The sequence below is a fragment of the Tamandua tetradactyla genome, chromosome 24, assembly GCF_023851605.1.
Source record: "Tamandua tetradactyla isolate mTamTet1 chromosome 24, mTamTet1.pri, whole genome shotgun sequence".
Lineage (NCBI taxonomy): Eukaryota > Metazoa > Chordata > Mammalia > Pilosa > Myrmecophagidae > Tamandua > Tamandua tetradactyla.
Window position 1 is genome coordinate 48141166 of NC_135350.1, and position 25958 is coordinate 48167123.

A 25958-nucleotide genomic window follows, 5' to 3' on the forward strand; every position below is an offset into this window, starting at 1 on the left:
AGAAAGAGAGTTTGAAGCTAAAAACTTAATCTTGTTTCTCCATCAGAAAAGTCAGTCATGTATAATGGTATGAAAAGTATGACTTTATTTGCTGTTCAAGACACTACTGTGTGATAAGCCAACAGGTGGTTAATATCCACATTTTCAAGTAAAGGAAACTGATATATGTAGATGGAAAGGCCATAAAATCTGGAGCCTGTCTCCTGACTTGAGAGGCACTATTCTTTCCATTGCACTTTGTTATATTTCATCTTTCTATTCCAGAGTGACAGACACACTAATCACAGGATCCTAAAACATGATGGAGTGGGAGGATCCTTAGTAGCTATTCTCTTAGGAGGGTAGGGGTGACAATGAACTAAATTAACATATGAAAAGTGCTTAGAATAGTGCCTGGGAGTTGGGTGCACATGTATGTATACTGAAATACATCTGTTTGTAATTATAACATATCTGTATGTTTATATATAGATAGACACATTTATTTGTATCAATTTCCATCTATGTGCATATGTACGAACACACACGTATATGTATTTCAGTACACATACACATATGCACACAACTGGAAAAGGGATAAATATGTAATAATTAGCACAACTAGTTTAGCCAAATGGTAGGGCACGTGTCCTAGAACTCTAGTCCTAGAGAACAAAAAACAAAAAGAATTTCAAAAAATACTTTCCTCAGTTTCTTTACCCACTTGTCCTAGAGAATAGACATACTTCTAAAAAGTTTTAAGTGTTAGATTTAAGGTGGTATTACAAATATGATCTGCGAAGCAGAGAGACGGAGAGCTTCCCTCCTCTGTGCCCATGTAGGTGATAAGCCAGAGATATTTAAGTCATCGTTCTAAGGTATATATTTCTGCCTCAACATTCTGGGCCTCATGGCCTATCTGTCAAACAAAATGCATTTGGAGGAAGAAAAGGAGCTGCTCCAACTTCTCACCCCATTCTCAGTTTGGCTTATGAAGGAGTTAAATTTTCTATACCCCTCAGAAGCAGCTTTTCATCTTCTGAGAAAGACCATGCAATGTCCAAGCAAGACAAATCACCTCAGTCCCAAAAGCCACATGCTGGCCCCTTCCTCTAGTAGGAGGAACTGTTCAGGAGGTAGCAGTGTGCGTGTGGGGGTGGGAGGCTTGGGGGGGGCACTTGTGTGTGTGTGTGCGGTGTGTTGGTGTGCGGGGTGTGTTGGTGTGCGGGGTGTGTTGGTGTGTTGGTGTGTGTGTCTTGGTACTTGTCCATCTTTTTCAATACCCGGGTGCTGAGGTAGTCCTCTATTTCCAGTTAATGGCAAGACTTTGTGGTGCAGTTTCATGCTGGCCTGGTACGCTCCCCATACATGTAGTTTGTCTGTACATGCAAGGACAGGGTGGGGGTGGGGGGTCCTCGCAAAACTGCGGGGAAGAACACTAAGTTCCAGAGATGCTTAAGGGAAAGAGCATGGAGGTGGGGAGAGGCTGGGGCAGGGGAAACGGGGCATACTATTGAATGAGCCAAACTGATTCCAGGACATAAAACTGGGCCAAGGGAGAAGAAAGAAAATCTAAATGTGTTTGCTGTACTTGCCCGGCGCTTTTACTAGGCTGACCGTGTCCGACCCACATCTCGCGCTCGGGCTCCGGCGCTGAAGGCGGCTGCAGAAAGAGGGCGTCTGGGCCTCGTCGTAGCACACCTGCCCTGGGTGGGGAAAGGGGAACAGGAGACCGGGCAGGCAGAACTGGGGGTGGGTGGAGACTGAGACGGAAAAATCCTGACCCGCGAGGCCAGGCCACTCTGGGATTCGGGACCTTGGAATCGACGTGGCATTTCTCAGCTCCATTTTTGGGTGTGGCTCATTCCAGGTGTTTCCCACGCTCTGGGTCCCAAGCCTTGGGCAGGGCTGCCTAAGGAGATAAGCTGCGGGGAGGGAAAACTCACTAGAAGACGGGAAGCTGGCCGGGCGCTGCTGTTCGGAGGGACAGAGCCGGCGGGGAAGGAAGGAAGACGCGGAACCTGGGTGAGATACGATTCCCCACCCGCCGCGCGCGGGAAGGCGGCGAAAATTCTGTGCTCGCCATCTGATTCCGCGCGAGTGTGACAGCAAGACAAGGGACTTTAGGTGCCAGAGGAACGCAGAGCCTAGGAGTGGATCAAGGAGACCTTGGGGACTTTGACGGGAGGTTCCGGTTTCGGTCTCGTTCATCCAACATCTGCGAATTCGCGCAGAATGGCGTGCGCGTCTCTCTGCTTGCTCCCGCGCTCCGGCACGCCTTCGGGAGTACGCTGCACACTAACACACCCTGGAAAATACAGCCGTCCCCCCACCCTCAAACGCCTCGCAGAAGTAAAGGGACAAGTACGGAGAGGGTTTTGGAGTCCACTCCCGCTCCGAGAATACGCCCTTAAATCGCAGAATCTAGGCGCGGGATCAATCCCAAGCATTGTGTCTCTGATTGGGACGCAACAAATACTTGTGCAGCAACCCGTCGGCTATCCTTTTCCCCAGTGTTCAGGGCCTGAGGTCCCGGCACTGGACTTGGCGAGACCAACTCGGCTCATTGACGAGACGGCCCGGTGTCCCTATTCTTCCCTGCTGTGTGCAGACTTTAGCTCGTGGCCCCAGCTGGCGACCTCGGTTAGCCCAGCAGATGGGCGGGGTTATGGAATTCCGAAAAGGCCAATCTGAGGAAGTTCACACATGGCATGGATCAGAATATGGGAAAGCTTGAAAATGCAGCACTAAATGCACGATTTCTGAGTTTGCTTTGGCTGAGGGTAAAACTAGCTTTGTGGGCACCGTTCCACTATTACTTCCCGCCAAAACGGTCTTGCGGGCAGATCGACGAGCAAGGCTACCCAGTACTAAATTGTCTGCCACGAGCACACCTATCTGGAGTGCAAGAGCCAGTAGCTCAGTTAAAGTTCAGCTTTATTCCTGGTGGTATGATTAAGTTAATGACCATCCAAAAGAAAACACAGGGAAGGCTTGGCCAATGTTTACATGTATCCTTTAGAAAATCTGATTCCAGACTATAAGGAAAGTCTTTTAAAAAGTAGTATTTGCTTATTTTTTTCCCTAGACCGAAATTTGTCTCTATATGAACCCCAAAAAAAGTAATGAAGGCTTATTGAAGAAGAGATTCTGGAAGGGTTGGAATGGAAAAGACGGGACAATAAAAAAAAAAAAATTTTTTTTTTTTGGAAAAGCCCCAGGATGACTTCTCTTGCTTGTTTGACACTTTTGCTCTAGAAATTCCAAGCACGGCTGATTTTGTTTGCCTCACAGGTATTGTGATTTGAGGATCCCTTGAGGCCCATCCTCCCCTTGTCCCCAAGTATCTTCACTTCTTGCCATAAAATTCTCATCATAAACAATCTTGGTCTTTTCTCTGAAAAGCTTTTGTCAAGTTTAATTGGAGCCCAATTAATTTATTAGGAAAAATATGTCCCCAGTGCTACAGAACTTTATATAAGGAGAAGAGAACATGTCTTGCCCATTTCATAGACTAGAAAACCAAGATGTAGGGAAATTAAATGATGCCAATAAGATAAGTGATGTAGGGCCACATTAGTCACAAACAGCAGGGTTAAAACTGGAAATTTCCACAGCTCTCCCCTCGCTGGGTTTTGGATGTATCAGATCATCCAATTCTTCCCTAGGAAAACTGAGAGCAGGCCTTAAAGAAAAGTAGCACCAAAAGAAGGATCACTTTGGGTGATCTTAAGAAAGCCACCCTCATTTATCATCAAACTGTTCACAATCTCTATGGATACATCACTTTGCCCTACCCCTGATCCTTACCTGTTCCCTGCCCTAATCATAACTTGTTCTGTAATAGCCTTAATAAAATGAAGTCTTCGAAATCTTTTTGAGGTAAAGCCAATGAATAGCCTGCAGTGATGCCTTGAGCAATTTTCCCATTTTAGACCTTGTCACGTGTGTTTTCCTTCTGACAGAGGGAGGATAGGTAGGATGTGAAGGCAGGGGGAAATGGGAAAATGTATCTCCCATAATAGCTAAATCAGTGCAGTTTCTGTTTCTAGAGCATTCACACAGTGAGATGAAGATGCCCATGGATTAAGCATGCTACCCCTAGACCTGAAGGATCATTATTCATTTTGTTGTGCCTAATTGTTGCTGGACATGGCACAGACACCTTCATATGTACACTTCATTTAACTAAGAACTGTCAGTATATGAAGAAGACAGAGGGACTTTTCATAAGGGAAAGGGTAGGGAAAGGAGTAAGTTATTTGTAAGATTCTTAACTAGTTTTTCTCTAGAGGCTGTGCATCTGCTCCAACCTTTGGAAGGAAAGCTGAGCTCTGCAATACACAAACTACATCAAACCATGGTCATTTCAATTTGATCTCTTTAAAAAAAAAAAATTATCCAGGTAGTCTTCTAAAGGATAATAACAGAATGCTGTAGGATGCTGGAGTAGGAGATATTCTTCTGTGTAGGTATAACTGGTAGAACGTAAAGTGAGTTTTCTTGTTTGTTTGTTTGTTATTGTTTTTTAAATCTGGTCTCCCTGATCCAGGCTTGAAAATTATTGTCTCTGGCCACTTGTGAACATGCTAATTATCCTGCTGCTGAAAAGAATGCTGATGTCTGGGTGACAGATTAGCTGCATGGCAGGCATCCTTGCCTAAGTGATTTGTCCTTTGATCAAGAAACCCCAAACTTCCCAGTTAAAGATGTTCTAAATGATAATACTTGTCTCCACTCTTTGGGGGCTCAAAATGTGCTTAGAATAAATAAAGGCAGCTGGAGTAGAGCTTATTGTCCCTCTCTTCTGCTATCTCCTCCTTTTTTTTTCAGTGAGTCAATGAAAATAAAGGTTGCCTACTCAAATTCTGGTCTTTAGATACCAAAAATATTTTTTAAACACTTTCCAAATAATTGCTTTGAAGAAAATAGTCATTTATTGTCAAAGCATCCAACATACCCAGATAAACTATAAAGTTTAATAAATCTTTCAAGGAAAAAAAGAAACACATAACTATTCAGACTCCATTTCACTGACACAAAATTACACTTTGTATTAAAAGGAAATACATATTTACATAATTGATGACATTCTTCATTGAAGTCCATAATCATTTCATGATACATGCACTTCCCCCTGGAAACTTAAATTGAATCGAGACCCCCTTTTTATCCGTTTTGTTTATATTTATAAGAACACAAACTGTCATCAAGAAATGCAGGAAGCATCTCACCCTCCTCCTTTACTTTATATCTAAAATAAATTTTGCCCTTACATATAATTATTACATCTAAATCGTAAGTGCTTAATAATTTAAGTAGAAACGTATGACAAATGCATCAATATGTTGCAATATATGACATTTTTAAAAATGTACCTTTGTTTTTGGGAAAGTGAAAATGCGTGCGTTCAAAAGAAAATCCACCAAGCAACCCGCCCAATCAAAATTCCACCATTCTGTCTCGTGTGTGTATATGTCGCAGTAAACATTTAAATGAGAAGGCTCCTCTCAAGACCGTGTGTGTGTGTGTGTGTGTGTGTGTGTGTGTGTGCGCGCGCGCGTGTGAAGGGGGAGAGAGAGACAGACAGAGGGAGAGAGAGAGAAGAAAGAGGAGGAGGAGGAGGAGGAGGAGGGAGAGAGAGAATGTGTCTGGGTGCAGTGCTTCGGGGCGCAGGATGGTGGATGTCCTCGTGTGCTCGGTTCTTGCAGGCGACTTGACTGTGCGTGTGCGCGCGTGGAAAGCCGGTGTCCTTTCCGCGTCAATTATGCGAGGTCATGTGCCTGGAGAGGTGGTGGCGCTCCCTGAACGACTCATTGCAAATGGGGCACTTGAGTTTCTCCTCCCGCCGCCGTTTCACCAAGGGCTCCATGGCGTACTCCTTTTTGTGGTGCGACCTCATGTGGTACACAAGGTCGGAGGTCATGCGAAAGGAGGCGTTGCACTTGGCGCACCAGTTCTGCGCGGGCAGACACAGCGAGGTGAAGGAGGGCGGCAGCAGCGTGAGAGCCGAGGGCAGCTGCAGCTGTAGGGGCCCCGCTGCTGCCGCTGCCGCCGCCGCAGCCGCCGAGCTCTTGGGCCAGAAAGCTGTGGCATAGAGGAAGGGGCTCTGTTTGGGCAAGCCGTTGCCGCCGCCGCCGCCCGGCAGGGCCCCGCAGCCCCCATTTAGGTCCGCAGCCCCCTGGAGCTTCACAGCCAGAGGGTCGCCGGCGGCAGCATAGAGTCTGGTGGGGCCCACACCGTCGCCCGAATGGCACGGCTCGAGTGCGCCGAGCTTCTGGCCTAGCACCAGCGGGGACAACTGCGAGAAGGAGCGCGCCGGCTGCGAGAAGGCGCTTTTGCGTTCGTCCGACGCGGCTCCCGGCCCGCCGCCGGCGCCGCCCACGGCCCCGCTGCCCGCGCCGCCCCCGGCTCCGGGGCCGCCCGCGCTGCCCAGTTGCGGCACGGAGGTGAAGGCGCTGCCCCGCGCGGGGCTACCGCCCTCCAGCCGGCTGGGCAGGGGGCCCCCAGGCCGCGGGGCCAGCAGCTTCTCGGCGCCCGCGGGCGACGCGGCCGCGGGCGTGGAGGAACCGCCGCCACCGCCTGCGTCCTGGTCCTCGACGGCGGCGCCCCCGCCGTCCGTGGCCGCCTCCTCCTGCAGGCCGGCCGCGCGGGCCGCCTTCTTCACCTCCACGAAGGCGCTGCGCTTCGCCTCGCCAGTCTCCGGGCTGGGCGGCGCGAAGAGGCGGCCGTTCTCTTCTAGGCCGAAATAGCTGCCTGCGGTGCGGTACTGCTGCGGCGTGCACACCAGGTCCTCCTTGGAAGCAGGTAGAGGCCGCTCAGCGAAGCGACCTCGCGCCCCCAGGAGCCCCGCGCCGCCGCCGCCCTCCATCGCCTCCTCCGGGAATTTCCTCTTCCCCTTGGCGCCGCCGGTCGCGTTGCCGTCGGGACTCAGCTCCGCCTCCTGGTGGCTGACGCCGTTGCTGCTGCTGCCAAGGCTCCGGGCTGGGGAGCAGCTGCTGCCTCCCCGGGAATTTTCCAGCTCCCGGGCCAGGTTGTGAAAGTCCGTGGATGGTTTCGTGCTGCTGCCGCCGCCGCCGCCACTGCCAGCGGTGGGTGGGTTGCTGCTCTCGGGCGAAGGGGCCGGGTAGTGGTGAATGGGGCCGACTTTGCAAAACTTGGGGCCTGGACCCAAGGATGCCTCCTGTTGCTGCTGCTGGTCTTTGCCGCCGCCGCCCCCGTGGTCCTTGGTACCCACGCCACCACCTTGCTCGTCTTGGGGGCTCATATCAGCGCCGTGTAGCCTCTTGGGGCAGCGGAAGCGCAGATGCGCTACATAGGGGAACTCAAATTGGAAACGCTGGCTGCATTCCAGGCATGTATAAGGGGACGACCCTGCATAGTAAGCAAACAGCATAGGAGCGTGCTCACACACACACACAGACGCAGACACACACACACACATACACACACACACACAATTACCCAGCATCGTCCCCAGGCCAATTTGCATCACCTCCCACCCCCTTCACAAATCCACCGTCCTCTCTCAAGGTCTGGGTATCCAAGAAAAGAATATCCTGTCGGATCTGATCTAACTTGCCCTCCTTATTTGAGGGAAGTATAGTTATTAATCCAAGTATCCTCCGAGTTATCCTCACTAGCTTCATTTTGGAGTACATCTCAGAGGCTTACTAGGAGAGGTCCAACGGAAAAAGAGGGCTGCCCTACACCGCGTGGTGAGCCCCCGCCACTCCCTACGTCTCCTGCCCGCTACCTAGGGCCCACACGCGGGTCGCGAACCAACCTACCATTTATTTTGCTGTGGGATCTAGAAGGACAGAGCAAGAGTAACTCGGTCAGTTCTTTCCCGTACCAAACAAGTAACTCCTCATCTTTGGCAATCCTGCGGAGGGAGCGGTAAAAGAGCTGTCCGTTTTTTATATAGGCTTCTAGGTTCTGTTCTTCTTTATCTCTGGCTGATTGGACCAGACGCAGCCACATGAGACCTTCTGAGGAACCATTTGCCGCTGAGGTGTCCACCTACAATTGAAGAAAGAAGACATGAAGCAAGGAGGGAAGGGAAAGAGGGAGAAAGGGAGAAAAGGAGAAAGACCATCGGAGAGAATGAAGCCAGAGGAACCCAGGGCCGTTTCCTCTATGTTAGTCTTTTACAAGTAATTATCTGAGAGAAAGCTTCCAAACACTTGGCACAGGTTGACACCCATCCTCAAGAAATGAGGCATAGCCAGCAGGCAAGATAGCCAGGCTTTGAGTTGCTGCATCAGTTAAACAGATTATTCAAGCCATCAAATGAGCAAACTTCTTATAATTTAAATTACCTGTGAGCCTCTTGACAACTTCCGAACTATCCCACATTACAAAAGTGTGGGGAATTTTGTTTCTTTTGCAAGTAAAAAGCAAGCTTAGATCTTAGAAATTATTTTGTAGTATCCATGTTCCTTATTTTGGCTTGAACAATTAATAACATTCCTTATAGAGAATGAGAAGTGAGAAGCCCTTTATCTTCAAACTCAAATATATGGATTTAATGATGCTTAAGCTAAAAATTATCAACATTTTAATTTAAATACGAACTCTGGACACTACTAGTGTTACTGGAGAAATATGTAGAAGAGGAGGCCACCTAGCTAGGAAGGTAAAAAGTACCAGATACTTACAAAAGTATTTGCAGAAAGTTCTTTGTAAGCAATAGCCTCAGCCTATGTGAAATCTCCCTAAGAGCTAAGTAGTTGCTTCATCACCAGGAAAGCTCAGAACTGAGGCACTCATCTAGACATTTCTGGCATAGCTATTTATTCCAGAAAATGGATTTACAGTAATTTGATTAAATTTTCTTCTATTTTTGGTTTGTAAAATGGGAATACTTGCATTTTCTACATTTGTAACCTGTTTCAGCTTGCATTAGAATGATTCTTAGTCCACTTTCAACAGGACATTACCCTCATACACCAATGCGGCATTGGCCAAGACTTACCCGGAAGATATAAGGAACTGTTCTCTTGTCTGTGGACTTGAGAGCAATGAAAGCTATGCTGTCATACAGAGAAGTGTGGCTCAGGATGCAGGGGCCGAATATAGCGTTCTCAGGAATATCACAGGTTGTATAAACGCTGGTAAAAATATCTGTCAGACATTGTTGGACAGCCTTAGCATCTCCATCCAGAATACCTCGCTGGATGCTGGACTCCTCCATCACTGGAGACAGATACACAGGACAATAAAGCAAGTTTCATTACTCCTTTACTACTACAGATCCCGGCAGAACGTTCCAACTGCTATACAGATTGTTCTTGAACTTGACTGATTGTGGCATAGTCCTCATTGCAAAACATTTTAAAATGTAGATTAAATCTGGCAGATATTTAAGATGCCAACTACGAGGTGCTTTCTTTTCTTTTTTCAAACAATTTTTAAATAGTGGGGGCTCTAGAATGGACTGGCTGCTTGGGAGAAATAACAGAAAGAGCTAGAAAGACTAGTCATTTCTGCATTACCTGGTAGAAGATGGGGCTTTTGGAGGGTGGGGTGAGGGGAGAACAATAGGATTTTTTACTAGCCTATATAGTCTTTACTGACTGGAAAAAAAAACTTCAAATGCTTGGAGAAGGAGAGGATCTCTTCTCTTATGTACTGAACTGGGTGCTGGGGAGCTGATTTTTTTTTCTTCCAAAGAGGGGAGCAGCTTTTGCGAGCAGGCGGAGACAGCAGAGCATGGCGAATGGATTTCAAGTGGAGTGTCAGGGCCACTGATTCCATGTCAGATAACCTTTCTCTGCAGCCTACAAGAGGGTACGTATGTCTGCTCATTACCATAATCCAGCACTGTCCCTCCGAGGCTTTAATTAAAAGCAGCAAGCAGAGGTAATTATTTTTTCTATACATGCTTATTTATGGTGAGGGTGAATCCCAGTTACCTCGTTATACAAGAGGGTGGATCGAGTCACATGTGGCTCATGAAGTGCGCAGGTACAGGCAGTCTTGAAGTGTCCCTTGTCTGAAATATCAGGTGTGTAATGACTGGTGAATTCTCACTCCCCCAGATACGACCCTATTTGGGCAAGAGGGGGCAGCTCCACTTGAGTAGTCTACTGCAGGCTCTGCAGCTGTTTAATTCGACAGAATTTAGAAAGTAATGCCCCGATGAAGAGCTCCCTATTAGGCTGCCATAAAGGGATGTTTCTCTACCTCTGCCACTGGACACCCCATACAAAATTTCTCATCATTAAACACACACCCTCACACAGCATTTTAAACAGACTGTGAATTTGCTTGCATTGTTCATACTTTCCGACTGATCAAAAGATTCCCCCAAGCAGTTTTTTCCTTCATGATGTCATCACTGACAATTATTTATGCATGTTTTGTGTAATTTTACATAGCAGGGACAAGTAGACCTAATTCTTTTCTTGGAAATCTGTTCAATTTTGGAAGAATATTAGTAATATCCATTTTATCTTAAGCTGTTCATTTTGGAGAAATATTAGTAACATCCATTTTATCTTAATTTTCATTCACCAATTAATCCCGTAAATTTGATTACAATGTGGTGCTTTCTTTTCCCTTCCCATCTAACAGAGCCTGAAACTTTGGCAGCCTCTTTTTCCATTCACTCTGCTTCATCCCCCAAATGTCAAGTGTTGGGCTGTATCTGCCAAACAGTAGAAATAAAAGAAAATATCCATGAAGTGGAAACTTACTTTTTATGTAACAGCATCTATCACTGGACATTTTTACCGCTCACAGGGTAGCTTTTCTGATTTCCAATCGCACATTTAAAAGTATGTTTTCTTTAAACTTCAGGACCTCTCATCTCCTTTTCAAGGGAATCCTAAGTCCCCTTTTCAATTTCGTCCAATTCAACATTTTATGCCCCAATTTCTGTCTTCCATTTAAAAGTCTCTTTCACACAAACACTTCATTGTGCGGGGAGGTCGCCCCATCACTTGGGGCAACAGCAGGAAGGCAGTCATTAAAATGCAGTTCTACCTAACAATACGGTGAAAAGGTCCTCGCTACGCCAGCCAGGCTAATAGCGGTCCGCGTCGCCGCGGCCACCGCCGCCACGAGCCTTGAGCCTGTCACAATAACTGCTGGGCATGCCGAGGGCAGCCGCGGGAGCCTGGCTTCTCCCGCCCACGCGCGGTCGCCTCTGCTGCCCAACCTTTCCCAGCTCTTTACCGCGCCCTGGGTTGTTCTACCCCGAGCCGGCTGGGCTCGCCCAAAGCCCGTCGCGGCTGCCGGCCACTCTTCCTCCCCTCTAGGCAGGCATTGTCTGGCGGCCGCGCGCTCCACAGTCGCTCGCTTCTCTGGCAAAGTGCTTCCCATCCGCTCCTCCCTTTGTATAATCTTATTGGCAGTAGAGAGCCCCGCAACAATTATTTTCCCCCCTCTTCTGGAAAATGAAGAGACGAGGGACAAAATTTTCCACTCCACCAAACCTGCCTTCCTCCCATCCCCCTCGCATCAATACAAATAGACTTACCAGGAATAAGGTCAGAAGCGAATCGCCCAAAGAAGGCTACCTGGAACCAGAGAGATGCAATCGAGTGTTTCTTTTTGCCTATTGTATCAGTGTATTTCCATGTCAAAAGGTGTTGGTGCTGCTGTCCTGTCCGCGCTGCTTAAGGAGAGGAGAGAGAAATGGAGAGATGGGAAGAGAGAGAGAGAGAGAGAGAGACAGAGAGAGAGAGACGGAGAGAGTTGTACAGATGGACCCGATGCAGTGACTGACTGGAACGCAGACACACACTTTTTGTTTGCTGCACATAATCTGCCCAATGACGCGTGACAGCCCACGTCCCCTCCCTTTAACTCTTTGCTGGACTGGGCGCTCCCTCCAGCGCCGCCTGCCTTGCAGCGGATTCCGGGTCTTGCCCGCGCCAGGCAGGTCCTGAGCGTCTTTCCCTCAGTGGCAACGCCTTCTCTGTGAGACGCCCCGTCTCTAGAGCTTCGGTCCTGGAGGTGAAAATCAGTTTCAGAGTCGGAAAGGGACGAACCAAAAGGATTGGAGAGGGCCTTTATCTTTTCGCAAGGCACTCGGAGAATCCTTGGCAGCGAGCGCGGGGACCCTTGCAGGTGTTTCCCCCGAGTCCGAGTTCTGTAGAGGAGGGGGAGTGGGATTAGCCCCGAGGGATTCGCTCTCCTTAGAGCTGATACTGCTGAGAGCTCCTAGTTGCCTCGGGGGTGATAAACAAGCTCCGCTCTCTATCCCACCCTCCCAAGGATTCAGAGAGGATGCTCCTGGTGAGAACCCAGCTTAGCCTTTCCGTGGACCTGGAGATGGGGTCGACGGCGGAAAATGGGGGGAATGCGGACGCTGCCAGCCCTCAGAAGGGACGTGCAGTAATTGCCTGGTCCCAGAACCCGAGTATCTGGGTGGTAGTGCTGGGGGTGGGTGAGAAACCCAGGTGACAGGCTTAAAGCTTACCCAGTTCTTCCATCCACTGCCTGGTGCGTTCTGCAGTTCCCGGGGTTTCCAAGATGCGTGAGGCCGGAGATATAAGACCTCTTAGTTTGAGGAAGAATGATTTAACGTAGAAATATTACCGAGAGGGGCTACGGACAGATTTTCACACTCCAGTCGGTGGTGGAGTTGAGGATGCAGTCGCCCCGGTGGTCCCGGGATCTTCGTTTGTGCGCTAAGCCACTTAGGGGCGCTGGCTCGCCCTCCAGTGCAGCAGCTGATGCTAATGACTTCAAGTCTTTAACAGCGTGAAAGTTGACTCCTTTAACAGGGACCGCAACACATTTTCGCCAGAGGATCTCCGGGTTCTTTTTTGCAGTTCAACTCTCTACTCCTAAGGGAAGGAAGGCCTTTGAGTGGTGTAGACGCTTTCACTCCTCTAGTTCTATCCCCACTGCCATTACATTGACGTGGACAGCCTGTCACTTTTAGGATAAATAGGATTATGTAGCCACCGAAGCAGACGAAGCAAATCCAAGATTTAAGGAGGCCTTTTTTTTTTTAATTTTATTAAACTCGGTGTGGAAATAAAATGAGTATATTGGTAATTGGCATAGAGGAGTTTCAAAGGAAAAGGTATGTACAGTGTTTGATTCTCTCACAGCGTGGCATCCTCTCCCCCGCACGCAGTGAGACGGCGATCCTCTTCGCCCTTCCTGGAGCGCATCTGCCATCCCAGGGAGACCAAAAAGGGATTTTGCCACGGAGAAATAAAGAAGTTCCGGGAATTCTCCATTTAGTGAGGTCTCTTCTCCTTGGTCTCGCTCCCTCTGCTGCCTTCTCTTTCCTCTCGATTCGGGTCAACCCCACACACAAGTTCCGGCTCCCCTCGATACAACAGCGCCGGCTGTCTAGGATTACACTGGGACCGGGGGAAGGGCGGTAAAATCCCCAAATACTGGGGGAAAGGATGATTCTCCCTTATTTTCTAGGTTAACTACGGACTTTTCCTAGAAAGCTTTCTAACTACAGTTTTCTTTCATCTTAAACTATCTTTTCTCTTTTGTAAACGTGACGATTTTAAATAGTATGACTAAGGGCGATTCATATAATGACCAAAGCAGTGAAGGTTCTCACGTGTCTGTATATGAGAATCTGCAACTATATTAGCCAGAAATGGGCTACTCCAGTGAATGTCAGCTTCAATACCTCTCTCTCTATTTTGCACACACACACACACACACACACACATGTTTAAAGAAAGGAGGAAAAGGTTATAAATGTCGAAGGTATTGTCTCAAACATCTGGGAGGCTGGGGAATTCTCAAAGCTGAAGGATAGTGACCTGGTATTCAAGTGAATTCAGAGAAGAGCAAAATAGAAAGGGCAGAAGAAATACAGATGTAAACTGCAAGTTAAGACAGGGAAGTGGATATGAGTTAGCTGTGGTTCCCTGGAAAGTGAGGCCCAACAGAGCAAAAGATTACATTTGTGTTTGGGGGAAGAGGTATGCCAGGCAAGCTAACTCCATTAATCTGTTGAGCAGAACACTCTTCAGTGTCTTCGTTTGCCTGCTTTTTGCAGAGTAGGAAGCTTGCCTTTCCTAGGAAAAGTCCTAATTTTCAATCTGTCCATGCAAGTCACTTAAAACATTCCTCTTCCATACTGTAAATACAAATACCTCCATACCAGAATATGTATATTAAGAAAACCTTGAGCTCTAAATGGAGAGCAATTTACTTTTGCCCAATCTTTCTCTTTTTAAATATAGAGGGCATTAAGATAATGTCTCCTATGAGATACTGACACCTGGACTTCAGTTTGTATAAAATTAACAATATTTCTAGTTTTTAAGTTGGGGATGGGAACTCTTGAGCTTCCAAGTTGCAAACCAGAAAACAGTGACAAGTCTATGCATCAGAGAGGGGAGAGGTTTATTGAGAAGAATCGTCAGGTGATGTCTCCTCTCATTGCAACTTTTCCACTCTCTAATCAGATTTCTCTTCCTGCTTTCAGAATAAATTTCCTCGAATAAAAAAAATTCAATCATTTTATGAATCCAACCAACTCTTTGTCTTACGATGACTGATGTAAAAAAATATATATTTATAAGATTAAATTTCAGACAGACATGGATTTTCCTGTGTTTTAAGTGGTACACTTTTTGCTTGGTAAAATAAGTGGTGTAAATGATAATCATTAATAGGAAGTAAAGACTACACAAATTATTTTTATTTTTCTAGAAATTTACAAGCTAACATGATACATAACCTACTGTGAAACCATTCTGCAATATTACTTATTGGAATTCAGTGATACTAAATGAAAAGTAGAGGCATTTATTCAATTTCAGATGGTACTATAAAAATGCACCTAAGTCAAAAGTTTTATCTAATTCACATGGAACAATGGGCTTATGCATACATTCAGAGGCCCTTTCCCTAGGATTTTATTTCCAATTAAGTGACTAGAGGGATAACAATGAAGGGTGTAAATACCTTGCTCCACTTTAGCAAGTCTTCTAGCTGTCATAGTAAAAGTATATGTGTCGATAGCTATAGCGTTGTTTGGAAGAATGGTTGAAGAGAGTTTGATGAATGATATTCTAGGTGGTGCCTTTATGACTTAAATGAGAGGGTGGAGAAAGGGAAAGAAAATAAATCTGGTTATTAGACAGTGCTAGGATGGGAATTCCTTTTCTCCTTCCAGTGTACGGAAACAGGGTCTAGAATATCTCGGTATCTGTGACATGAGGCAGGCAAAGTCTCTACGAATAACTTACTTAGAAGGACTATGCTATCAGAATGAAAATACAGTGTTTTTCTTTCTTTCCCTTTCTAGGTTTTGGTTCCTCCCTCTCGAATCCTATTTCCAAAGAAATATACAGCAAAGGCTTGGTTGCCAAAAGAGTATGACAACTCATGGTGAAAGGAAAAACTCACTGGAAGACAAGACGATGCCAACAAAGCAGACGGTGGCAGCTCTTCTTAAGCTTATTAATTTCCTGAAGGGAAGTCTCTGGAAGGGAGAGGCAGAAAGTGGAACTTCATGGAGGGCATTGTATTCCCTTCCCTCACCATTCAGAAATAAACTTATATGTGAAACAGATACAGAAGGCCAGGTAGAAGAGTGAGGGAAATACCACTCTTGTTCCAAAAATATTGTCCAAAGAGTCATTAATTTATTTCTTATCACTTTGCCTTTAACTGGAGAATGTTACTTGATAGATTTAAAAAGGGAAATTGAGGGGTCATTTAATTATGTGTGTGTGTACTTACATTTTGGAGAATAAAGAAGAGACAGAAATGTGCTGTGCTGGATAAAGGATCAGAGGAGTAGAGAAGCATTCTTTTTTTTATATATAAATATAAAGAGCAAGCTTGGTTTGGGTCTGTTCCTCACCCTAAATATTGTGGTTGGTTCATTTGGGTGCTAAATGAGTGAATGCTTTCTGGCCTGATCCTGGGAGAGTCAGAGTCTAAGGGAAGGACAGTTTTGTAGCCTGAGAGGAGGGACTCCAGGCCCCCAACTGCAGCGATTATTACTCCTGACTCACACTCTTCTTTCTTACACTTTTCCTCTTTCTCAATAAATGACAGCTGCTATTACTGCGACTGCTTCTTCTACAACTATTGCTATTACTATGTTATAATCTGCCTTTCTTGGGTTTAAAACCTTCTGTGCAAGGATCCCAAGTTCCACCTATATTTCTGTTGGCGTTTCAGCTGGGACCTGAACAATCTTTGAGAGCTTTGTTTTTATTCAGCTTCTCTCCCAGATTTGGTTGTAATCAACTGGCTTAATGACTGCCAGGATGACCTCTAGCAAGGCTAACAATACAAAGTGATATTTGGAGGCAAATATCACACATCTGGAACCAACATCTCATATCAACTTGTGTGTGTGACTTGTGAATGAAATCCAGTATCTAGCATTCTAATCACCTGGATTCTCCCAGCTTCTGTACCCATCCCCAACTGAATGCCTAGAGATCTTGCAAGGAATAGCCTTGTTTTCTTTCAAACTCACCAGTTTTTTGAACAGATACAGTACATGGGTGGGGTGAGGGGAAGGAAATGTAGGCAGACCCATGGTCAGTTACTCTGAGACTCCTCAGAGAAAGTGTCAGGCCAGGCTTTACAGACATACTGGGCATCATGGGCTGTCTAGCAGGCTCAAATGGACAGGAGCATGAGATGTTGAGAAGACTGATTTCAGGCCTTGGGAATATATCAAGGTGAGAGGCTCTATTTCAAATTTCTTTACCCAGGACAAGGGAGATTGTCTCAAGATTCAGTGGCAGAATTCTGCCCCCTTCCCTCTCTATTTTAGACTGTGTTAAAAAGACAGGTACTGATCAACACAGTGGGTACATCCTGGGCAGACTTGTTTCCCTAGCCTGTGATCTTGTCTAATTTTCTTAGATGTTGGCTTAAACTGTGCAAAATTGGAGTACTGGGGGATGGACAGCAAAAAGCATTGCTCTTTTGGGAAAGCAGTCTAGGCAGAAAGCACCCTGTCTAGGACTTGTCATCTACAACATAATTTCCTGAGGCCTAAGGAGAGACAGACCTGGTTTTCTCTAAGGAGAAGGAAGGCAAAAAAGAAAAGGATTTGGGTAGTAGGTATCAATTAGCAACCACAACAATGATGATTTGCATCACTTTGTTAGAGTCTTGGAAATATGGTCTAATGTCTTTACAAATTAAGTTCTCATACCTAAACAGCTCCCCTGCACATATTGCAAATTGTTTGAATGAAAACTATCATTTATTATGTCAAATTCAAATGAGTTGCTTGTGTTTCCTGATTTCACCCAGGGATATTAATCTAAGGTCAGTAGGGGGATTCCTCCTCAAACATTATATGGAAATCACATAACTTTTCAACAGATTTTCAAAACTGTTTTAAAACTACAAACACAAACCATTCTTCAATTCTAATACTTGGAGTATTGCATATAATCACGCGGATGTTAAAATTTCCCCAAAACCTTACCTTCAGTTGAGATCTGAACTTTATAACTGATTAGATACAGTCAAGTGTGTGTGTGTGTGTGTGTGTGTGTGTGAGAGAGAGAGAGAGAGAGAGAGAGAGAGAGAGAGAGAGAGAGAGAGAGAGAGAGAGAGAGAGAGAGAGAGAGACTATGTGTGTGTGTTTAAGAAGAATGGGGGTGAATGCTGAGGGTAGCAGGAAAAGTAAAACCTTCAGGACATTTTCCTAGTTTGTATGCCCATGAAGTAGTCAACGCTCCTTGTTACATGTTTTCACGGAAGATGATTTTGGGAAAATAGAGTCTGGTACCTGTGTGTGTGATCAGATGCCTCATGGCATTACGTATATCCTTTTGGGTTTCTCTGAGTCTCTAGGAAGTTAATGTTTCCAGATAAGTGAAACTTCCCTGACCTTGTGATACTATCCTGGGAAAAGCCAACGTGCTGAGAATTCAACAGGCTCTATTTCTTGCTTGGGAGACTGGATTAGCTGCTCAGTGTCCAAGAAACCTCACAGCTCTGAGTTTAGGTGCGGAGTTTGGGCGGCAAGACTAGACCTCCGACAATTCCGAAGTTTGGGTTCTCAGTGTCTCAGTAAACAGCACGGTAATAGAGATGCGAATGCAGAGAAGGCCAAACGACGAAGTTCAGCTTCCATGTGGTCAAACGAGGTCTCCCTGGAAGAGATCCGGGGAGGGCATTGCCTAGACGGTATTCCCAAAGGCAGATATCCCTCCCACTACGCTTGCGATGGTTCACCAGAGTGCAGAGTCTCCACACTACCGACAGCCACGGGAGCAGGGCAGAACAAGACAAGCCACCTTCAGCGGGGGCTTGCCCTTCTAGACGCTGAGCTCGCAAACCGTGAACGTGGGGCAGGAAGAGGCCACGCACTGTGCTCAGAGCACTCGAGACGCGCCCTGGACCAAGCAGGGAAATTCCCGCCCGCAGTTCACAAGTGCATGCCACGTTTTCCAGCTTCCTAAGGCCTCGGAATAGTGCCAATGCTTGTCTCTCCTGAGCGACCACTGGCCGTGCAGAGTTTTCCTGAGGGTGTGGTCTCACATCCCTCATGGACCCCCCCTCCCCATCCAGACCCTCTCTCCCCCGCGCAGATCGTCGCTGCAGGCCGGTTGCGGGACATCCTCTGTCAGAGCCTGAGCCCACGTTACGTCTTTTTGGGTTGCCGGCGACTTCTCTCAGCCCTACTTTCCCCCATTAGTCAAAGTAAGGCAGGCAAGAGCTGCCTTCCGGGTGGAGATCTCAGTGAGAGTTCAGTAAAGGAACCAAGGCCAGAGGACTTTGGACAGCCAGTTGTTGAACAGACGCTAAGAGATTACCTCCAAGAACCGGAGTTAGTTTCATTTCGGGCTTAGATAACCTGCTGAGGTCTCAATATCTTCATTAAAGAACATTCATTCCCCTTAGAAGTCTGGAGAGCTGACCCAAGAGAAAGAACCAACAACTCAGGTTCAAGCCAATCCATCACCTCCTCCACCGGCAGAGCTGCGCTGCCTGGGTTCGAATCCTGGTTCCCCATACCCGGCAAGTAATTTAACCCACCTGTGCTTTAAGCCTTCGTCTGTGAACAGAGAGTAATGGCGTTCTCTCTTCATCGAGTTATTGTGAAAGCTAAGTTGATATTTATCAAGCACATAGAATAATGCCTGGAAAATGGTGAATACTCAGGTGCTCATCATTGTTAGTTATTAACATTGTCTTTTCTTCCCCATTAGAAAATGTGGGAAATCTAATGTACACCCGATTTCAGAGAAACTCAGTGAAAACTGGGGATTCCTCCATGTTTTTAGGGAGGCCAAAGGGAGGTAGTGAAGGACACAGTAGGCAAGAATCTGTTTAAGGCTCCCCTGTACCTCTGAAAGGCCCAGATGTTCTAACTGCAGACCGTAATCGTGCTTCCTGCTTAACGAAAGTGCGGCCTGTTTTCTGTCTTGGTAGATTGGATTTTTATTCCTGACACATCCATCCTAGGGACCCTTTCATCTGGCCTAGTATCAGCAGAGGGTTGGAATGCCGCATTAGAAAAGCAGAGAAGTTAGGGCTCGACAGGGGCTAAAGCAGGACTGGAATGAAAAAAGTAGGTAAATGTGGGTCACAGCTTGATGTGGGTCCTGTGGCCAGAAAACCAGGGCCTGGAATGGGCACCTGGGGGTCAGGACTCAGCAACCTCCGAAAGGTCACAGCCTCCTAGGAAGGGCCGCGGCTCAGCTGGAGCTCAGAAGCAAGTGGGCCTTGAGGGCAGGTTAGTTGCTCTCAGCAGCCTCCAGACAAGCAGTTCTGACCCCTTAACAATCCCTCCAGGCTGTTGACCCTAGAGCTGAGCGGGTTCCAGCACTTTTGATCGTCAGGCCCCGCCCCCGGCACTAGCGGGTGGGCTGTGCTGTAAGCATTGTAGGCCTTGCAGACAAAAGCTACAAATCTGGCCTGGGAAGCCTGGGCAGAGCACCCTTCCGCACATGGCAGTCCAGAGCGGGCACGTTATGTTTGGCTCGTGCCCACCATGGCACGCTCTGAGAAACTTCCCACCTAGGCTGGGCACCCAGCCACAGCAGTCAGTTGTGACTCGTGGTTCAGCGTCCTTCTGAAGGATCCGAGAGGCAGGGAGAAAGAGGTCTTAATTTGGAATTAAGACTTAGGTTTGAACCCAGGGTCTCCAATCTACTAGCTGTGCATTCTTGAGCAAGTCACTTAACCTCTCTGAATTTAGTTTCCTCATAAAATAGCAGAAAGAAAATCTCTCTGAGAAGGTGGCTGTGAATATTGCCAATAGCCACCATGGATGCACATCCCAGCTGGCCACTTGCTTGGACTGCTAGAAGCCTCTCAGTGCCTCTGTTTCCTGTGAAACAGGGGTTCTGTTAAGTAGGAGTGATAATTATGCTTAACTCAAAGGTCATCACAAAATTTAAATGTAATAAGATTGACAGAGCATCCAGCATAACACATAGTAAGAGCTCTGAAGTTACTTATTCAACATTTCTCCATGCTTGTCCCTTTATAGGATGGGTAAATATTAGTTTTTAATCTTAGGTTTCCTACTTCACTTTTTCTCCTCTTCAGGGAGAAATGAGGTGCAGAGCTACCTGTTTTTGTGTGTGGTGGTAGTATTCTGGTGATAGGAAGAAAGTAGCTTGTGGCAGAAAGTTAAGTGATACTTCTGGAAGCTGCAGGACTGCCCTGGCCTGTCCACTTTAGTTTCAGAGGACAAAGCTAAAAGTATCTAAAGAGGCAAGGGAAATGGGCTTGGAACATGGAAGGTGCTCAAAATATATATATATTTTTGAATTGAATTTGGCTTTTTAAAAACAAGAGAGACTAGGGGTCTGTCTAAAGTGGAAGGCTGAAGGACCAGAGATGAAGAGTTGGAATTGGGTGCACATCTCTCTGTGCACAGCTGCCAGCGGGCACATGGTCCTCAGTATGCTAAGAGCATTTCTGTGTGACTTTATGTTATGTTCCCTGGGAGGGGAAGATCTCAGAGAGGGTATGAAAGAGAGGGTGGCATTGCCCTAGAGGAACAGGTGCTGGGAAGAGGAACAGAGAATTTAAGTCCTAGCAGCAGACACAGAGCAAGAGCAGAAGTAAGATGAGGAGAAGAAAAAAGATGTGGACATAGCTAAGGGCTAATTGGGTGTCCAGTAGAGGGCTGGGCTTTGTGTATTCTCCGAAGCTTGGAAACTCAAATGAGTTCAAAACCTTAGTCACCTTTACAGACATCTCTCAGTTACCTTCACATGCAGACTCTTTCAGAGTAGGGAGCATACCTGCATCATCATATGCCTCATCAGTTCACCTCTCTTTCAGTACCAGAGTCCTCTCCTGACTTTTTGGATGGGAGCACTTATATCCCATTTTGTTGTCTATAGAGAATAGGATGATGATGTTTAAACCCAGCAAATAACAGAACATCCAGTAAAACATGGCACAAACACCAGCATACCTTCTGCTTTTTAATGTCAGGTTAGAGAAAGCTGATGCAGAAACAAAAAACCAGGGATATTTCATAAACCTCCGGCTCTTAATATGCCTTCCCCCACCCCAAGACTCTGACTAAAAAGTGCTGTTAGAGGAAAGGAGAATAAAACGAAATAGAACCAGATCCTCAGTGTTTCGACCCCTGGGCAGAGAAGACAACTGGTGAGAAGGAGCTGCAACTTGGAAAAGATTTATTTTTCCTGGCCATAAATCTCACCCCCTTGTTCCTCTGCTCAACGAAGCATGATAAAGTCCTTTTCCATAAAGTATTCAGTATCAGAGCTACAAAGCTCCCCCAATCAGTAGCCATCTGCTTCTACCATAACTGCTGCTCCCGAAGCAGGGAAAGCAGCAGCAGAGAAAGGGCACCACTGTTAGTCTGCTGGACAAACGAGGAGCCTGAATAGCTTTGGTTTTCCTTGTGTATCTGTATCTATAGAGACAGGAGAAGAAAGGCCGCATTATATTGGTACAACAATTGTAAAACAAAACAAGGAAGAGGCATCTAAAGGGCAATATCGCATGCATCAGGGATACCTAGATAAAAGGAGTGCTAACAGATTTATAGAAACCTTTAATTGGTTTTCAATTGAAAGCTAAAGAGGCTGGGGCTAAACTGTGAAGAGTGGCAAAGTGCTCTCTAGCCGTCCGGAGGCGTGATCGATTTCACGGAGAGAGAAAAGAAGAGCCCGGAACTCGCCCGGCGCCTCTGCCAGGGCAGGGAGAGCCTCGGCGTTAGGAGCTGTCCTGTTTCACCAGGGAGCTACCGATCGGATCATAATAAGAACGGAACCAATCAATTTCTCTCTCCCTCTCCCTCGCCCCCCTCCCCTCCTTTCTTCAGACTAGTGGGCAATGGAGTGTGGAGGATACAGAAGTAAATGTAACTCCATTTCAGCCCTGGAAGAAACAGACCTCCACGCTAGTGAGACCGAGCTTTCAGCTGGGTCACCAGCTGGTGAGGAAGCCTCACCGAAAAAAACAATCACTCACTCCGTGTCTGCTTCTCCCCACCCAGTCTGCTTCTCCCATCTTCTCGAGACTCACACGGGAAACGCTAGGAAATCTTTACTTGTACGCACTGGATTTAATTCAATGTGGATTTCCACTCAGCCGGCGTCGGGCGCCTTTTCCTTCACCCGCCCCAGCGCCGCCGCTGGGAACCGCGAGACCCACGTCGGTGGGCACTGCCCACCCACATGGCAGTCCCGGACGTCTGTCGGTCCGTTCCTAAAGCTAATTTATTGGCTCGACCCTTCATTATCTTTTTCGGTTTCCTAATTAATCAAAGATGAAAGGTAATGGCGCAAATTATGATTATGAGGGAACTGGAAGATGGTTTTGAATAAAATGGAAGAAAGGAAATATGATTAATTGAACATGATAGTTAAATCTCAAGTGCGAGGAGCCCTGACCCCTCTCTATTGAGGGTACGCCCCTCAGCCTTCAGTCACGAGCTTGTAGCCTCCTCACCCCAACTGAGGTCATTGGTCCAAGCCTTTGGAAGTAAAAACTGGGTTCCAACTGGGCCCCCAACTTCACTTCGCTCCTCCCGCCCAGCTAATGCACTAGCTGTGCCTCCCCTCCGATGCCAAATATCCGGACTCCTGGCCAGTGATTCCATTGCACCTCAGGGGCGCCTTTTGAATGAAGTGCACACCATTACTGAGCTAATGCGCCGCGGCTCTCCTCTCACTGTCTCCTCTCCCTTCGCGCTTCAACATTTCCTCTAGCAAAGCTAACTCTTTGTGAAATTAGGAAAGCAACTCTAGCAGGTCAGAGATCGCATTTACTCGTATAAGGGATTAATAGAGCCCTTGTCTGATGCTGCTTTCCAGAATTATGTTCAGGATTAAAAGGCAGACACCGTAAGGGCCCACATTTTGCATTCTCTGGTCGTTGTGATTAATGTTTCCGAGGGGATTTGTGCTGAGAGCTTATGGAACTTGCTCTCGGCGGGTCTAATGCCGGATGACGGCGGCGCGGGGGCTAGCCGAGGTCTGAAAGCACCGTGGGCACGTGTCAGAAGTGGGGGATTAGAGAGGACGTCAGATGGACGCGGGGATCTGAAGCCCCCCTTCCCCCCCCCCCCGCCCCCACATCCAACTGTTTCTTTGGAAAACAGGAAGGACCGTCCGGGTAGGCCGACTTGAGGTCTTCCCTGTGTGTGTGTGTGTGTGTGTGTGTGTGTGTGTGTGTAAAGAGAGGATGCCCTCGAGTGTCCTGACTTTCTGGTGGAAAGAAGGAGTTCGGTACCAAGCCCCTGAACTTTATGTTTCAGTCAAGCAAACAGAATTCCGAGGTCGGCTCTCCGGGGAAGCGCTGCTCCCAAACACATTCCCCACCTCCAAATCCATTAGTTTCCCAGCCTGCGTTTCCGCAGCCTCAATTCTCAGGGCTGCTTTCGCAAGTCTCCAGGGAAGCACCTGTGGAGACCGGCCAGCGCCTAAGCGCGAAATGCATCCCCCTCCCCGCTCCCAGCCGGCAGATAAAACCCTCCCCGAGACAGTGAAGGGGTAAGGGAAGGACCGCAAAGTTCCAGAATGCAGACAGGAAAGGCGAAAAGGAAGAGAATCAGGCAAACAAGAAAAGAGAGAAGCAAATCGAAAGAGAGAAAGGAGGAAAGTGCGAGAGGAAAAAAAAAACGGTGAAGGGACGGCCGGAGGCGAAAGGCATTACCGCTGTTGGGCAGAAGAGGGCACCTTCCAAGCTTGGAAGGCCTTCTCCCCGGCAGGGGCGGGCCCCGCGAGCGGGTCACCGGGCAGAGCCTGTCTGCGGGTCTGGGCTCCCGGGGGCCGGGCGCTCCTCCTAGCGGCGGCGCAGCCACTACCCGCTGTCCCGCGGAATCCCTAGGCCGGTGACTGCTGCTCGCCGCCCGTGGCGCGGGAGAGGTGGCAGCCGGATGGTGGAGATACTGGTGGAGATAGTGGTGGTGGTACGGGAGCTGTCAGGTTCCCCTTCCCCTCCTGGCGCCCACCCCTTCGGCCTTCTCACCTGGGGGGGCTGCGGGGCTCCTACCCTTCGAGCGCTGCTCCTGCGGGTACCCGGCTCCCGCCCCTTTCGGAGTCTGCTGGGGAGCCCTCCCGCCCCGGAGCGCGGTCCCCGTCTCTGCCGCAGCAGCTGGGGGGAGGGAGCGACCGCCGGCTGCTGCCGGGCGGCGTCTGGGGGCCGCGAGCCCAGCTCGAGGAGCAGCCATCTGGAGCCTCCGCAGCGGGCGGGGTGAGGGTGCAAAAGAAGGGGCCTGGCGGCTCGCGCGGGAGTCGGGTTAGGGCCAGGGATCTACGAGTGGGAGTGACGCCTTGCCCGCCCGAGTGCGTGCGTGTGTGTGGTGGGGAGGTGGGGTGCAGACAAGTAAGGGCAGAGACGTGTGACAGGGTACGGCCTTTGAGCACTGGGAGCAGAGTTTGCGATTCTCAAAGACCCCTGATTCGGGGTAGCCTCGATTGGCAGATCTATAGAAAGAGCAGAGAACCCTGGAATCCCTCCCGGCTTCCATCCCTGGGGATGATCTGGGAGACCAGAACGCACACACTCTTCTGTGCACACAACCGCTGTCCGCCAGAAGTGGTTTTCTCATTTCCCTTTCCTCCCACTTTGTCCATCCCACTCCAGGAAGCATTCCTATCCAACCATGGATATTTGGGCTTCTCCACGCTAAGACAACTACTTCAATCAGAACGTGGGACAGGCACTGACAGGATATGATCCCTGGGGATCAATACTCTCCAGTTTCCGGTGGACTGTGGAAAAGGAAAGAACAAGAGAAAGGCTGTCAAAGGGATGGGATGTGGGAAGTGCATCCTGACACATTTAGCATTGCGAAGGAGAGAAATTTGGGGGGAGGGGTGTATGGAAGTGTGGTCTCCTTTCCTCTTTTCATTTCAGATGACATAAGTGACATTTCCTTTTTCTTTAACACTTAAAGATGATTCGCTTTTCCTGAGTCTAGATGGAGGAGGGGGGTGAGAACTCAAGGAAAGGGAAAAGAGGTGAAAAGTGTGGGGGACAGCCGGAAAGATATTTAGGGAACTTCAGCTCTCCTGCAGCCATGATATCTCCGTGGGAGACAACCTCAGCTATGGGTCTTAGCCCAACGTAAATAAATAAACAAATAAATACATAAATAAATAAAGGAAAGGCAGAACCGCCCCCACCCCAAGGCATTAAAAGAACCACCCTCCCTCCAGCTGTCTTGTGTCCGGCAGAATGGCATTATGTAAAGGATCTGGCATGTCACCCAGTGACACATCTGGTAGGTGTAGATGGCATTCATTAGCACAGGGCTTCTACTCTGCCGAATGCCAAAGCCCTGACAGAGATGCCCGCTGCCAATCATTCATTTGCTGCCAATCCCAGAGTGCGGCCGGGCGAGATGGCTCCCTTCCACCCTGGCACCAGGACTGGAGGAAACAATGTGTTGAGCTACGAAGAGATGAAAGCAGAATTCAGGATGTGAGGCACCCAGCAGATGTATCCCGAGAGGAGATAACGGTGTGAAGAGTCATTTAGCAAGAAAACATATGCATGATCTCAGAAGGGAGGCTTGGGCAGGGGTCTGTATTCAGAGCGCTACGCTGGGAGAG

At 47.9% G+C, this 25958-nt stretch overlaps 1 protein-coding gene across 7 annotated transcripts; it reads right to left on the reverse strand.

Annotated features, from left to right (window-relative positions):
- Positions 1-4932: 4932 nt before the first annotated feature.
- On the reverse strand, positions 4933-24468 carry PRDM8 (PR/SET domain 8). Of its 7 annotated transcripts, none has more exons than XM_077143046.1 (5): positions 11465-11694; positions 9897-9976; positions 8957-9177; positions 7770-8001; positions 4933-7353 (listed from the first exon to the last, which is right to left on the reverse strand). In XM_077143046.1, the coding sequence occupies exons 3-5, from the start codon at positions 9173-9175 to the stop codon at positions 5741-5743; spliced, it is 2064 nt and encodes a 687-aa protein (XP_076999161.1). In that variant the 5' UTR covers positions 9176-9177; positions 9897-9976; positions 11465-11694; the 3' UTR covers positions 4933-5740. The 7 variants fall into 7 exon arrangements, with proteins under 7 accessions (XP_076999161.1, XP_076999159.1, XP_076999162.1 ...); XM_077143044.1 differs by having other exon boundaries at positions 9897-10030; XM_077143047.1 differs by lacking the exon at positions 11465-11694 and adding an exon at positions 10680-11056.
- Positions 24469-25958: the final 1490 nt, after the last annotated feature.